The sequence below is a fragment of the Pantherophis guttatus genome, chromosome 1 (genome assembly GCF_059756535.1).
Source record: "Pantherophis guttatus breed Tessera chromosome 1, ASM5975653v1, whole genome shotgun sequence".
NCBI lineage: Eukaryota > Metazoa > Chordata > Lepidosauria > Squamata > Colubridae > Pantherophis > Pantherophis guttatus.
In genome coordinates this window covers 147,952,121-147,966,219 of record NC_142063.1, presented here as the reverse complement: position 1 = coordinate 147,966,219, position 14,099 = coordinate 147,952,121, and the positions used below count along the sequence as shown (strand labels likewise).

General features: G+C 38.7%; 1 protein-coding gene across 2 annotated transcripts in view; it reads left to right on the top strand.

Moving 5' to 3' along the window:
• Positions 1 to 2,921, top strand: part of LOC117670827 (prolyl endopeptidase FAP) — a 68,389-nt gene extending 65,468 nt beyond the window's left edge. For both annotated transcript variants that reach the window (XR_015731136.1, XM_034426293.3), the window contains 2 exons: positions 161 to 234; positions 2,637 to 2,921. Coding sequence is in view for 1 of the 2 variants with exons in the window: in XM_034426293.3 (XP_034282184.2) it covers positions 161 to 234; positions 2,637 to 2,735 (173 nt within the window). In the remaining variant the exon portion in view is untranslated. The remainder of the gene's footprint in view (positions 1 to 160; positions 235 to 2,636) is intronic.
• The last annotated feature ends 11,178 nt before the right edge of the window (positions 2,922 to 14,099 follow it).

Here is a 14,099-nt window from a genome sequence, read left to right as displayed (position 1 = left end):
CGTCCCTGCTATATCGCTTGTTAACTCATGACACGAGTCTAATGTTCTACTCTTGCGTGATTTCTGGTATTTGTCAGACTGGTGGGATTCTTGTTTTTAATCAGCCACATTCACTTTCTTAATTTCTCTTCTTCCTTGCTTTTTTTTTTTTTTATTTCAGATAATGTTCATTTTCAGAACTCGGCACAGATCTCCAAAGCCTTAGTCAATGCACAAGTGGATTTTCAAGCAATGGTAGATATGATCAAATCATTTAAGCGCTAATGGGTCACGCAAATAATTTGGGATAGTTGTTCAGTAGTAGATTAGGACTGGGGCAGGGGGGGTTCTACTTACCTTTACTACCGGTTCGCAATGGGGCCACACGCGAGTGCTTGCTTCGCTCTCTCGCTCTTCTGCACATGCGCAGAAGCTTCCTGATGACGTCTGGGTCAGTGGGCAGAGCCTCCCGCCAGTTTTACTACCGGTTCTATAGAACCGATCCGAACCGGGGGCAACCCACCACTGGAGTGGGGATAGGTTTTAATCCACCCTCAGTCATAGATGTTCGCCTGCTAAATTTGAAGTTATTCTCACCCAGTTCAACCTACTTTACAGAGTTGCCTTTAGGAGCGGAAAATGGGAGGATTGATTGATTGATTTTGATTACATGCCATCAAGTCAGTATTGATTCTTAGTGTCCACATAGATTTTCTCCATGGCAATCTGTTCCTAACTTGTGTTTCAGGCCTTCCAATAGTAAAAGAGTAGGAGGGACTGCTATATATGCTGCTTTGAACTCCTGAATGAAAGGCAGGCTATAAATCTAATAAATAAACTGCTAATAAATAAACAATCAAAGAGAACATAGCTGGAAAGGACCTTGGAGATCTTCTAGTCTAGCTGAAGCAGGAGTTCCTATACATTCCAGACAGGTAGAAGTCTTTCCTTAAAATCCTCCAGTGATGAAGCACTGACGTCTGATGGCAAGCTGTTCCATTGGTTAATTGTCCTCACTGTTAGGAAGTTTCTCCTTAATTCCAGGTTGCTTCTCTCCTTGATTAGTTTCTATCCATTGTTTCAGACCACATTGAGATGTAGCATAGTCAGATAATGTATTAGAGTATATTAGAGAAAAGAATGGGAGGACTTCCAGAATTAAAACCAAGCCTCCAAATACTACAACTAATTAAATAAAATTTAATTAATCTTGGCTATTCCTTTAATTAAAATTCTGTTTAGCAGGTATGACACTATAAGTCCAAACTGTGCCCAGTAAAATTGTTTGTAAAATGGCCTAAATTACTTGAGAAATTACTAAATGTCACAGGATTTTCACTTCACTTTCTCACCCAAAGTATTGCAAGATTTTAGGTGGGAACGTGAAAATGCCACAACTTTTGCTGATCTCTTGGGATTTAAATAAGGTAATTTTAGGCTGAATTTTTGGTCTAGCCACTGCTTTTCAGGGTATTGTATGCACCATGCTGCCTACAGGAACAGTACTGCTGACCCCTTGCTTACATGGGAAGCCCAAAATCTTCCTCCAATGGGCAAAGGATAAGACTGATAGCTTAAACATTTTCATCTTCTTAAAACCAGTTTTGCTTTTAAACTGGAATCACAGATGCAAATGCCTGCTATCGTAACTCCTTATTTCCCAATAAGAGAGGAGGGTGGAAACTAATCAAGGAGAGAAGCAACTACTCTGGAACTAAGGAGAAAATTCATGGCGGTCAGAGCAATCAACCAATGGAATATCTTGCCTTCAGAAGTTATGTGTGCTCCAACACTGGAGGTTTTTAAGAATGATTGGACAACTATTTGTCTGAAATGGTATAGGGTTTCCTGCCTGAGCAGGGGGTTGGACTATAAGACCTCCAGGATCCCTTCCAACTCTATTATTATGTATTCTGTATAAAAGGGAGATGTGCCCTAGATGCCAAAATTGTTGTAAACTTGGGGGGGGGAGGGAAGAAAGGTTACCTCTGATAGGAAGCCAGCATGTTTATGCTACTTGTCAAAACACAAATAGAAGAAAAGTTTTTGTGATATAAATAGTGGGGGGGGGGTGATTTTGCAATTCTGAAGACCTCATTTTAAGACAAAAACCTAATGCTGATCCCAGCTGTTTTCATTACAATCAGTGCAGATTGGCTCTTTTGGCTTGGATGTTTGCCATTGTAACCGTGCTGATGCCCTTTCAGGACCTAAATGGCTTTTGTTATGAATGAGAGAATCACCCAAGTTTTGGCTTTTGTTCTTGGAACAGGAAACCCACCCACCCCTCCATGTATAACATACTACAACAGCAAGGTCTTGCTATGCAACCTTAGCCAGCAGTTTAGCAATTTGGGTCTCACTGGCTCAAGGTTGACTCAGCCTTCCATCCTTCTGTGGTTGGTAAAATGAGGACCCAGATTGTTGAGGGCAATATGATGACTCTGTAAACAGCTTCAAGAGGGCTGTAAAGCACTGTGAAGCAGTATATAAGTCTAAGTGCTATTGCTATTGCTTAGCGTGTGAGAGCATAAGATGAGATGCAAAGACCCAAATCCCCTTTTCTGTCTCCCATCCCATCTTATAAAGTTTTTATTGTTTGTTTGAATTCTGCTTAAGAACCATAGAATTAAGATAATGTTTCTCTTCCTTTTCAGTGGTACACAGACCAAAACCATGGAATTCCAGGCCTTTCTTTGAAGCACCTCTACATTCACATGACACATTTCCTGAAACAGTGTTTTTCTCTGCCTTAAGGAGTCCTCTCTTCTGTCTTGATTCCAAGACGAAGCAACGTGGATTGCACAAACTATGCACATTCCAAAAGTAGGCTAAAAAGGGAATTAAAGAGGTGTTGATGATTCTGACTGACCCATGTGTACCGCTTGGGAATTTTTTTTAGTCTGGAAATAAATGAATACAAATAAAAGAGTGAAAATAAAGGCTGCATGTTTTGCTTATTCTCTCCCTCTATTGTCAGTAGTCTCACAAGTCAAATACAGGCATACATTTTGAGTCAAGAATATAAAGAATTCGGGGTGTGTGCGTGTAGGGGAAGAGTCCATTTATTGATGAAGAAGAAGCATGTGTGTTCTGCCCCAGGTACAGACCCCAATTGTAATTTTGTAATTCTGGTGCAGCTAACTACATGGAGTTGAGAGTAGAAGGTATTTATACCTTCTCTTGGGCTCTGTATTTGAGCTTCCTGTTCCTGTGCAAGAACATGTATTCTATTGCTGTTGTCAGACTCCCATGGTCATGTTTGTCTGAGCTAAGTTTGGTTGAAGTTTGGACTGCTGGTGCAATGAAGGCTTGTGTTAGGTAATTCCTATTGTGGCTGAGGGCTAATCCTATCTTTGTTGGATCTTGGATGAGGGTACTTGCTTATGAATAGAGCTAAGTATCTCTTTATTTCTTAAGTGCTGACATCTGCTGAGGGCTATTAAGAAAGGTGGGGGCTGCTTTCCAAGAGCATGTTTCTTCATTTTCATCCCGAGAAATATAATATTCTGCCTTTTTAAATATTTCTCAAAATATTTCATTCTTCTAAGAGAGGGGTGGGTGCTAATTTTTTACATTCCCAAGAACTTAGAATACTCATAATGTATTGGCATAATATACATTATCCAAGTATGTGGCCTTTTGTACTTGACAGATGGAAATTTTACCAATGCATACATTTTCTAAGTGCCATCTAAGATTTTTTTTTTGGTGTGGCATCAATGTGCTGGTAACCAGTCAGACTACCATGGCTGGTTATGCCATAATCTTTCAACTTCAATTTTCAGATCATGTTTTTTGTGATCTTTTCCAATTCTCTATCTGATGCTATTTCCTAGTAATGCCTTATCAATTATCCACACTTTTCTTTTCAACCACAATTAAATCTGGTGTGCTATAAGTCAAAAGTTTATCAGTTTGCATTTGATTATTTTAACATGCTTATTTTTAACTGCTTTCTCAACTCTGTGTTCCCACCAATTTGAATCATTTTTGTGACTGTGTACGTTATTGTTTATTTTTCTTTATATACCACATTTTATTACTTTTATAAATGACTCAAGGCAGCAAACAGTTAATGCAATTTTCTTGTATCTTCTTTTTTGTTGTAATAATTTTATTAAAAATTTTAGAAACAAAAATAACAGACAATACAAAAAAAGGGGGGAAGAGTTCAAGAAGGCAAAAAAAGTAAAAATAACCCCCTTAAGAAAGTAAATAATTTCATAATCTCTTCACCTCCTCTTAATTAACAAATATAAAAGTCTTTCTACTATAACTCATCTTTTAACAATAGGCAAATTAAATAAATAACATCTTCTCATCCAATTATCAACAAAAAGTCCAAGCACAGCACTAAAATATTAACACTAATTAACATATATAAAACTCAACATTCCTTATCTCAGGTCTTAGCTCTAAGCAAAACTCCATTTAAAAGATATAAAATACTCCCTTAAAATTGAACATGGCAAGTTTTTCCTTTAAAAAAAGACCAGCTCCAATACACAATATTTTCCCCATTCCAAATCCCAACAAATCCAAAGAAAATCACCCATGTCCAACCAATGCCATGTCCTATTCAAATAAATATTCCATATCTCAAGTTCATAAATCCACATTTCACACATATCCAACATGGGCTTGGGGTGGCCCTGTATCTAGGTCACCTCAGCTTTAGTCTAACTTCTGAAATATTGTCATATTTGAGGTTAGATTTTGGAATCCTTCACATGGGAAAACCCCACTATCCTGATATAAACAAAATACTACCGTGTTTCCCCCAAAATAAGACCCTATCTTATATTTTTTTAACCCCCAAAATAAGCACTTGACCTTATTTTTGGGGAGGTCTTATTATTTTGGGGTGCATGGAGCAAGATGGGGCTCCTCTTGCCGTCTTACCTGATTTCCAGCTCTGCATTTAAATATTTTCAGGGAGGGCTTATTTTCAGGGGAAGGCTTATTTTAGCACATGTGCTCAAAAGCCCGATTGGATTTATTATCAGGGGATGTCTTATTTTCAGGGAAACAGGGTAGAAATTAACTTAATAAAAAGAGATAATTTCTCCATTAAAAAGACAAATTCTCCAAATTTCCTTAGTTTAAATAAAAAGGAAATCAGATATAATGCCAGTTTAACTACTGGTGATCCTTGATTCCTAACCACAATTGAGAGCAGAATGTCTGTTGTTAAGCAAGGCAGTTGTTAAGTGAGTCATACCTAATTTTATAACCTTTTTTGCCATGGCTGTTAAGGGAATCACTTGCAGTTGCTAATAATATGGTTGCTAAAATAATCTGGATTCCCCCTTTGATTTCCTTTGTTAAAAGCCAACTGGAAAGGTCACAAGTGGTGATCAGATGACCCCAGGACACTGCAACATCATAAATACGTGCCAAATATCAAGTACTGGAATTTTGATCACATGATCATGGGAATGCTGTGACAGTTATAAGTGCGACTACCAGTTGTAAGTCACTTACAACTGGTCTTACGGTCACAAAATTAATGGTTGTGAGTTGAGGATTACCCATAGTATAAAAAATATGATAATAGAGTAACTATAGGGAGAAAGGCTTAAACACTGTCTTAACTGTGAACAAATATAGCATATCACATTTTTCCAATCAAGATTAATAGTAAATCCAAAAAGAACCATCCAAAATAACAACATACCTCCTATTGTCAGGGGATATGGTCAAATAAAATAAATTGGTCAAATAAATTGACTTTGTACGATCATTTTACCTACCATTTTTACCATTTAGAGTTGGAAAGGGACCTTGGAGGTCTCCTAGTCCAACCCCCTGCCCAGGAAACCCTACACCACTTCAGACAAATGGTTATCCAACATCTTCTTAAAAACTTCCAGTGTTGGAGCATTCACAACTTCTGCAGGCAAGTTGTTCCACTTATTAATTGTTCTAATTGTCAGGAAATTCCTCCTTAGTTCTAAATTGCTTCTCCCCTTGATTAGTTTCCACCCATTGCTTCTTGTTCTACCCTCAGGCGCTTTGAAGAATAGTTTGACTCCCTCTTCTTTGTGGCAGCCCCTGAGACACTGCTATCATGTCTTCCCTAGTCCTTCTTTTCATTAAACTAGACATACCCAGTTACTGCAACCGTTCTTCATATGTTTTAGCCTCAAGTCCCCTAATCATCTTTGTTGCTCTTCTCTGCACTCTTTCTAGAGTCTCAACATCTTTTTTACATCGTGGCGACCAAAACTGAATGCAGTATTCCAAGTGTGGCCTTACCAAGGCATTATAAAGTGGTATTATCCTTTAAAAAATAATTTATTTATCCTTTAAAAAATAATTTCAAAGTGTTAATTGCACAATATTTTCTCAACTCTTAATCTGTTTAAAACCTTCTGTAGCCCAAACCTTGTCTAACGTTTTGCTGTTTATTTTAAATGTTTAAAAATTATAAAAAAAATAATTCTTCATTTTCTTATATCAGGGATTGAAGGTACTCACTTGGTGATTGCAATCTTGTCACTTTTAAGGTGTCTAACTTCTTTGAACCAATTAACAGGAAATATCCAAAAGTAGTTAGCAAGGGAAGTAGACAAACATAGGATCCTTCGAAAAGGCTCTGTTTGCCTCTGCAGAAATTTTAATGAATTTCCTCATTTCCCAGATACCCAGACCCAGATACCATTGTCTTATAGTCTCTTCATAAAGAGCAACTGTAAAGAAAAACACCTTGGGTGATCTTGCATCTTCTCCTAGTCCGGGGAGGGTCATTGGAGCTAAAGCACTGGTGAAATCCAATTTTTTTTACTTCCAGTTCTGTGGGTATGGTGTGGCTTGGTGGGCGTGGCAGGAGGATACTGCAAAATCTCCATTCCCACTCCACTCCAGGGGAAGGATACTGCAAAATCCCCATTCCCTCCCCACTCCTGGGGGAAGGTTATTGTAAAATCTCCATTCCCACCCCACTCTGAGGCCAGCCAGAGGTGGTATTTGCCTGTTCTCTAAACTACTCAAAATTTCTGCTACCAGTTCTCCGAACTACTCAAAATTTCCGCTACCAGTTCTCCGAATTGTTTAAAATTTCCATTACCGGTTCTCCAGAACCTGTCAGAACCTGCTGGATTTCACCCCTGAGCTAAAGCCATGGTCATGTTACTGAGGGGGAATTATGTGGTTGCAAAACTTTCTGGTAAGAATGTAAATTCATTAGAGGGAAGGGTTCCTCAGAAGGATTTCGATACTACAAATCCTTTAATACACCTTTCCTGGAGACCCTGCTCTCTTTCAGAGTTTTGACTACCCAGGAAAGAGTTATTCATCTGACCACGTTTGCTTGGAGTTGTTGGGTATACGGAGTAAATTTAATTCAAATCAACTTGCTCACAAGGCTGATTCTCTTGATCCACTGAACAGATGAGTAGAGAAAGGGGTTATGGGCTGCTCGTTTGACACAAGTTAATTTTATTAGACTTCATTTTCACTTTGTTTTTTACCAAGATGTTTTAATTGGTTCATTAGGGATGGCTTTATTGTATTCTATTACAAACTGTCATACTGTTTACAAGTCTCCAAAATGGGTGGTATATAATTTTTTTTTAAATATAAATGAATAAATGCTTGTAGGGAAAGCTCCAAGGAGTTGTACGAAGGAGATAGTATTTAGTACATGAAATGCAGAAGCCTTGTAATATACAATGGAATAGATTAAGCCTCCAGCAAAAGCTGCTTTTGTGGCAAGATTGTAAACAAGGCAGAAACTGGGTAAGGCCCATAGACTCGCAATAGGGATTCATAAGAATTGCCAGCTTCCAAATTCCTTTAGGGAACAGGAGTTGAGAGGTGTTGGGTGGAGAATTCCAATTCCTATCTATTCTGGCTAGCATAGTTATTGATTCAGAATGATGAGAGCAAAGTTCATCAATATCTGGATGCTTAGAAACCTGATTCTTGCTTTATAATATATACCTATGTCTCATAGAATAAGAAGCATGGTGGACTGTTTAAGATGCTAGATTAGGAACAAGGTGTTCCTAATTCTAGTCTTCCTTTAGGCACAGATTCTAGTCTTCCTTTAGGCACAGAAACCAGTTGGGCCGGGTTGGTGCTAGCCCAAACAGTGCTTTTGTATAAATTAGAAAAAAGTGCTTATTTCTCTTGTATTCTTTTAAGTTAGTTCACTATTTATTTCTCAGCAATAGCAATTATAATAAACCAGCACCAACAATCGAAACCCAAATGAGCACAGATTAAAACCAAGATTAATATCAGATCAACAAGCAAGAAGTAAAGTTCCAATCAAGGGACTGCCAAACAAGCTAACAGTAAATAGCCCAACCAAAGAAGCACCAAAACCACTCCCACCAGCACCGACAGGGCAAGTCATTAGAATATAAAATGAGAGCAAACCCCACTCCCTACTAGCACTGATGAAGTTACCTAGTATGGTGATGAAATGTCTGCAACAAAACAACCAAACTCGGAGAGACCCCTCAATTATAATAAAGTCGTTCTGTTTGCATGATACAAATCAAATTATTGAGCATAAATTAGTAGAAAATTTGCATTCCTAACTAATAATTATGGATACAAAGTCACTAGGATATAAGAGCCTTGGTAGTACAGGGGTTTAAGGCTCCCTGTTATTAAGCTGGTTATTAAGACCAGCTGCCTGCAATTACTGCAGGGTTCGAATCTCGCCAAGGCTCAAGGTTGACTCAGCCTTCCATCCTTTCTAAGGTAGGTAAATTGAGGACCCAGTTGTGGGGGCAATAAGCTGACTTTGTATAAATATACAAAAGGATGAAGGCTATTGCTGAGCACATTGTAAGCCGCCCTGAGTCTTCAGAGAAGGGCGGCATATAAATCAAATTAAAAAAAAAAATCAGCATATGAGAAGCTGGCTGAAAAAGAAAAGCCACAGTTGTGTGATGAGCAATGTTGCTATGAGAATTAGGCAAGCAGAGTGCAAAACTAAGCAGACAACAAAGCAGGACAAGCCTTATGAAGAACAAGATTTCTATACGAACAACAAAGAAATCCTGGATTTTGTGTACTGTAATATAATTGGGCATCTCTCTTTTGCAAACCAAAGGCAGCAGCAAGCAAAAAAAACTCTTGCTCAAATTTCAGTGGGTTTTTTTTTTAAGGTAGAGTAGCATGCTTTCTGCATTTTGATGGGCAACTAAGGATTTAGTATGCATTATATGAATTTTTCTGCAAACTTTCCTTCTCCTAGTCACAGTAGTGACTTAAGGGAAGATCACACTTCTAGCACAATTGTTTGCAATGGATCCACATACGTTGGAACCTCCCTAGCGGATTTGTAGCTCTTATGAAAGTGATTGATGGAGAACCAAGTTCCTTGTCCCAGACAACTACGTTGAAAATATAGAGATTATTGCTTCCCGTCAAATCATTAGTGCCCTTTATATTTTGAACTGAACATGTGAAAGTGATGCCTGAAGCAAGCTATAGTACTCCTCTTCCCAGTGGAACTAAAGCCATAAAATCAACTTTGTAGCATCCCAGCAGAACCATGACATAAACTATTATTGTATAAGACACAACGGAGTATAAGATGCATCTTAGTTTTGGGGGAGGAAAATAGGGGGAAAAGGTTCTGCCTACCAGGTATTCATCTGGCTAGTGTCCTTAGCCTGGTCAGCTACAGCACATTAGTTCGCTGGTTTTGAACGTGTGTGCACACGCTTGGTTGGGGCTGAAATACAGTTTCTAAAGCACAGCTGATCGTTGGAGGGAACAGCAATGAGAACAGCAGGCGAAGCGCAGAATATCGTTTCAATCACAAGCTCCTCGTTGAGGCTAAAAAACAGCTTCAAAAGCACAGCTGATCATCAGAGGGAGCTCCAGTGACTAAAGCAGGCGAAGCGCGGAAGGAGTAAGAGAAAACAGGAGCTGTTCTTGATAGCCATTTTGGGCATCGCACGTCATGTTTTCAACCTCCAAACACATCATGTTTTCGAGCGGTGATTGGCGGCAATATGCTTTGCTGATCCCCGCAGACTAGAAGGGTTCTCAAAAGGAGCGTTTGGAGGCTGAAAACGCAATGTGTAGTGCCCAAAATGGCTAAGCCATTGTCTGTGGCAATGTCTGCAGCAAGGAAGAGGATGCGCAGAGGCCGAAGGGTGGGGGACAGTGGGTGGGCAGGGTTACATTCGGAGTATAAGATGCACCCAAATTTTCAGCCTCTTTTTGGGGGGGAATGCATCATATATGCCAAAAAATACAGTAAATGCCGAGGTTCACACACAGACACCGTTGTTCCGACACCAACTGCAAAAACTCATCCTCAGCCAGACAAGTGGTGACTGACTTCATATATTTTCATCAACAGAAACACAAATTGCATCTGTATTACAATTGTATCTCTGTTTTTCCTCCCCAGAGCCAAACAAGTTGCAATTACAGGGTGCAGATGTTGAGTGTATTTTGCAGAATTGGTTTAATAACTTGTTAAGCTGAATGATTCCTATTGTGTTGTAATTGCATCATAAATTACTTTCAATGAGAAATGTCACAGTCTCAGACTGCATTGAGAGAAGTACTTGGTAGTCAAAAAAAAAATCCTCTCCTTTTTTGCATGAGCTGAAGGAGGAGAAGCTCACTTCAGAACTAAATCTATATTCAGTAGTTTAAAAAATTTTGGAAGGCCTGTTTCGCAAGGGATGGAACTAATGTTGTAGTAATGTATTAATCAGTGTTCAACTAGAGGGGATAATATGTGTAGGTCTTTTTTATGTACCTTTTTAATGCTTTGATTGCTTTGTTTTTTGTAGGGTTTTTTGTCTTGGGGAGTTTTGTATTTTAATTTTGTTTTGAATAAAAAAAAACATATAATGATAATAAAAAAGAACTGAATCTATATATTTCATGCTGTGGTGAGCAACTGGTGTTTATACAATATCTAAGTAAGCTTTTTACCTACTTTTTTTTTTATCATGGCTTGTACATGTGCCTGAGCTATAAACCCAAATGATAAAGCACAGGGCCTGGTGGCTCAGCAGACTGATAGCATTGTGATTAACACCAGCTGTCTGCAATTACTGTAAGTTCGAATCTCACCAGGCTCAAGGTTGACTCAGCCTTCCATCCTTTCTAAGATAGGTAAATTGAGGACCCAGTTTGTGGGGGCAATAAGCTGACTTTGTATAAATATACAAAAGTATGAAGGCTATTGCTTAACGCATTGTAAGCCGCCCTGAGTCTCTGTAGAAGGGCGGCATATAAATCAATTTTAAAAAAAAACATTAGTACCTTGCTGATGTTGCCTGTCTTTTATTATTATAACTCTAGATTTTTTTACCTTATATACCATATTGTGTTGCACTTAGCAGGAATGGTGTGAGATATATTTATATGTACGTTTCCAGAGCTGTGTCTCGCCAATGAACCCCCCCCCCGCCCCCCACTCAATAGTACCTACCAGGTTCTCTGTTCATGGAAATACTAAGTGACGGATAAGACTGCATGACATACGCCCTCTGCTGTCTAACACCGGAGTCCTATCTTTGTGACAAATCCACAAAAATGCCAAAAAGATGCTGAAAAAATACACTTGTTTCTAGTTTTAAAAGTTATCCAGGGATACTGCCATGGCATTTTTAAAAACATATGAAAATTAGGCAATAAATAAGTATCTTAAACTTGATCTTATTTCTGGCTGGCTGTTCATGGAACTTTTCCCCATGGTACATAATTGTGGGCCAATATCATTCTCCTGTGTTGTCCCTGAGATGCTAGTTTAACTCATCCTTGCCATAAGTGAGACTGATAGCATTCAATATTCTTTCCCCTGTTATTCTCATTCTCTCCAGATTAGTATTGACAGGTGGATACAGACCCGCAAATTTCATGCCATTATAGCGTTCTGCCATCTCAATTCAGCAGTGAGGAAAGACTCATGGAATTTTATTTAATGGAAATGAATTTCTCTGTTCTATGGGATGCTACCTGCAGAATTTGAAGCTACAGGAGAGTACGGTCACCTTATTAGGTAGACTCAGATAGGTTCCTCAAACAGTAGATTGGCTTTCCTCCCATTGTTCCCATGCCCCTCAATCAGAGGTGGGTTTCAGCAAGTTCTGACCAGTTCTGGAGAACCGGTAGCGGAAATTTTGAGTAGTTTGGAGAACCGGTAAATGCCACCTCTGACTGGCCCCGGCCCCATCTATTCTCTGCCTCCCGAGTCCCAGCAGATCGGGAAGAAATGGGGATTTTGCAGTAACCTTCCCCTGGATTGGGGACAGAATGGAGATTTTACAGTATCCTTCCCCTGCCACACCCACCAAGCCATACCCACCAATTCACACCCACAGAACCAGTAGTAAAAAAAATTGAAACCCACCGCTGCCCTCAATTGATGCTCTATAAAAATGCTTGCTTTATTGATGGCTTAATCTTCCTTAATCATGCTCTCCCAACATTGGAACAGTGCAGCTGAGAGTGTATGGATTATGTTCATATGATAGGTATTGATACCATCATGGCTGCAAATTAAACAAGCAGACACAGGTAATCCTGTATTTTACAGCCATTTGTTTAGTGATTATTCAAAGTAACAGCGGCACTGAAAAAAGTGACGTATGTCCGTTTTTCACACTTACAACCATTGCAGCATCCCATGGGCACATGATCACAATTTGCATGCTTGACACCTGGCATGTATTTATGACGGATGCAGTATCCCGTGGTCATAACCATCTGACCATCTGACCATCTGACAAGCAAAGACAATGGGAAAGCGAGATTCACTTCATAGCGGTGTTACTAACTTAACAATATAGTTAACAACATAGTTACTAAGTTAACAACAGCCCCCATGCGCTTACATTTGCGAACCGATAGGGAAGGTAAGTGAATCCCACCTCTGGAACACCTCCAAATAAAACACTGGACTGCAACTATCATGTTTATTTTATGAAAAACACCTCTGAAATATATTCAGGGATCAGAGATAGTATTTGAAATTAAAAAAAAAACCCTATCCTTGAAATTTGAACTTCTTCTTTTTGCAGCATGGTTGCTTACCATTTAATTTTGTTGTAATGTTAAAATAAATAAAAACAAAGTTGAACAAAATCACTCAGATATCATACCTGGCAGTTTCCAGAGGAGATATTTGTGAGGATGCTGGGTTTGGATCGCGAAGTAAAAAGAAAAAAAAAGGATTATACACAACATTTTCTCCCTAATTGTGGAAATTTTACCAAAATAGGTATGGAAAAAGGAATATTTTTAAATGTGAGAAAGGTAAGCTAAAACATTTTGACAAATAATCTCTCTGGTAGCATGCAGCCCATAAAATGGATCAAAGTTGTCATTTCATGGATCATTGATGTCCACATAGTCTGAGGCTTCAGGAACAAATGATCCTATCTAGTTGTACATAATTATTAAAGGGACTATTTTTGGAAAAAAGCATTGGCACTACAGCCAGCTAATAGATTAGTCACATTTCCAAAAGTTGTAAATTCAAGAATCACATTTAATAGCTTCCTTTAGGCTGCTAAACTGCAATCATAGACTTCCTGTCCTTCGTGCTGATATTTGTCTTGTCCCTGGAATTAGATAAGCAGCTTCCCAATATATTGCCTATTTGATATCAAGGAAAGAGGTGAACCTTGAAGATGGGTTATTGCAAAGAGGCCCAAAGAACAGGAAATATGAATGACTATAGGCTGTATCTTCCCATTCCAACCTTAAGATTCAAATATGCTGCTGATTTTGCCTTTTGGACTTATGTGCCATCAGGTTTCGATGGTAACTGAAGCACAGGTGTAAAAAAGAAGATAATGTGGAGATAGGAAAAAGAATGCAACAATCTTCTATATAACCATTTACTATGTGCATGTTGTAAAACTAATACAAGATAGAATAATTTCTGCTCTGGGGATTGCCAGATTCAGGGGAATACACAGCTGTTACATGGTAAATAAATACCTATGAATGTACCTGAGAGAGGAAGGAAGAGAGAATATAAAAGAGAGAAATTATCATAAATGGTGGAGAATTAAAAATATGGTTGTGGTGGTTATTCTCACTTTCCTGAATATTAAATACAAAAGAACTGTTTTGAACCAACTATGAATAGATTCTGTTAAGGGGCTACATAATAGTCT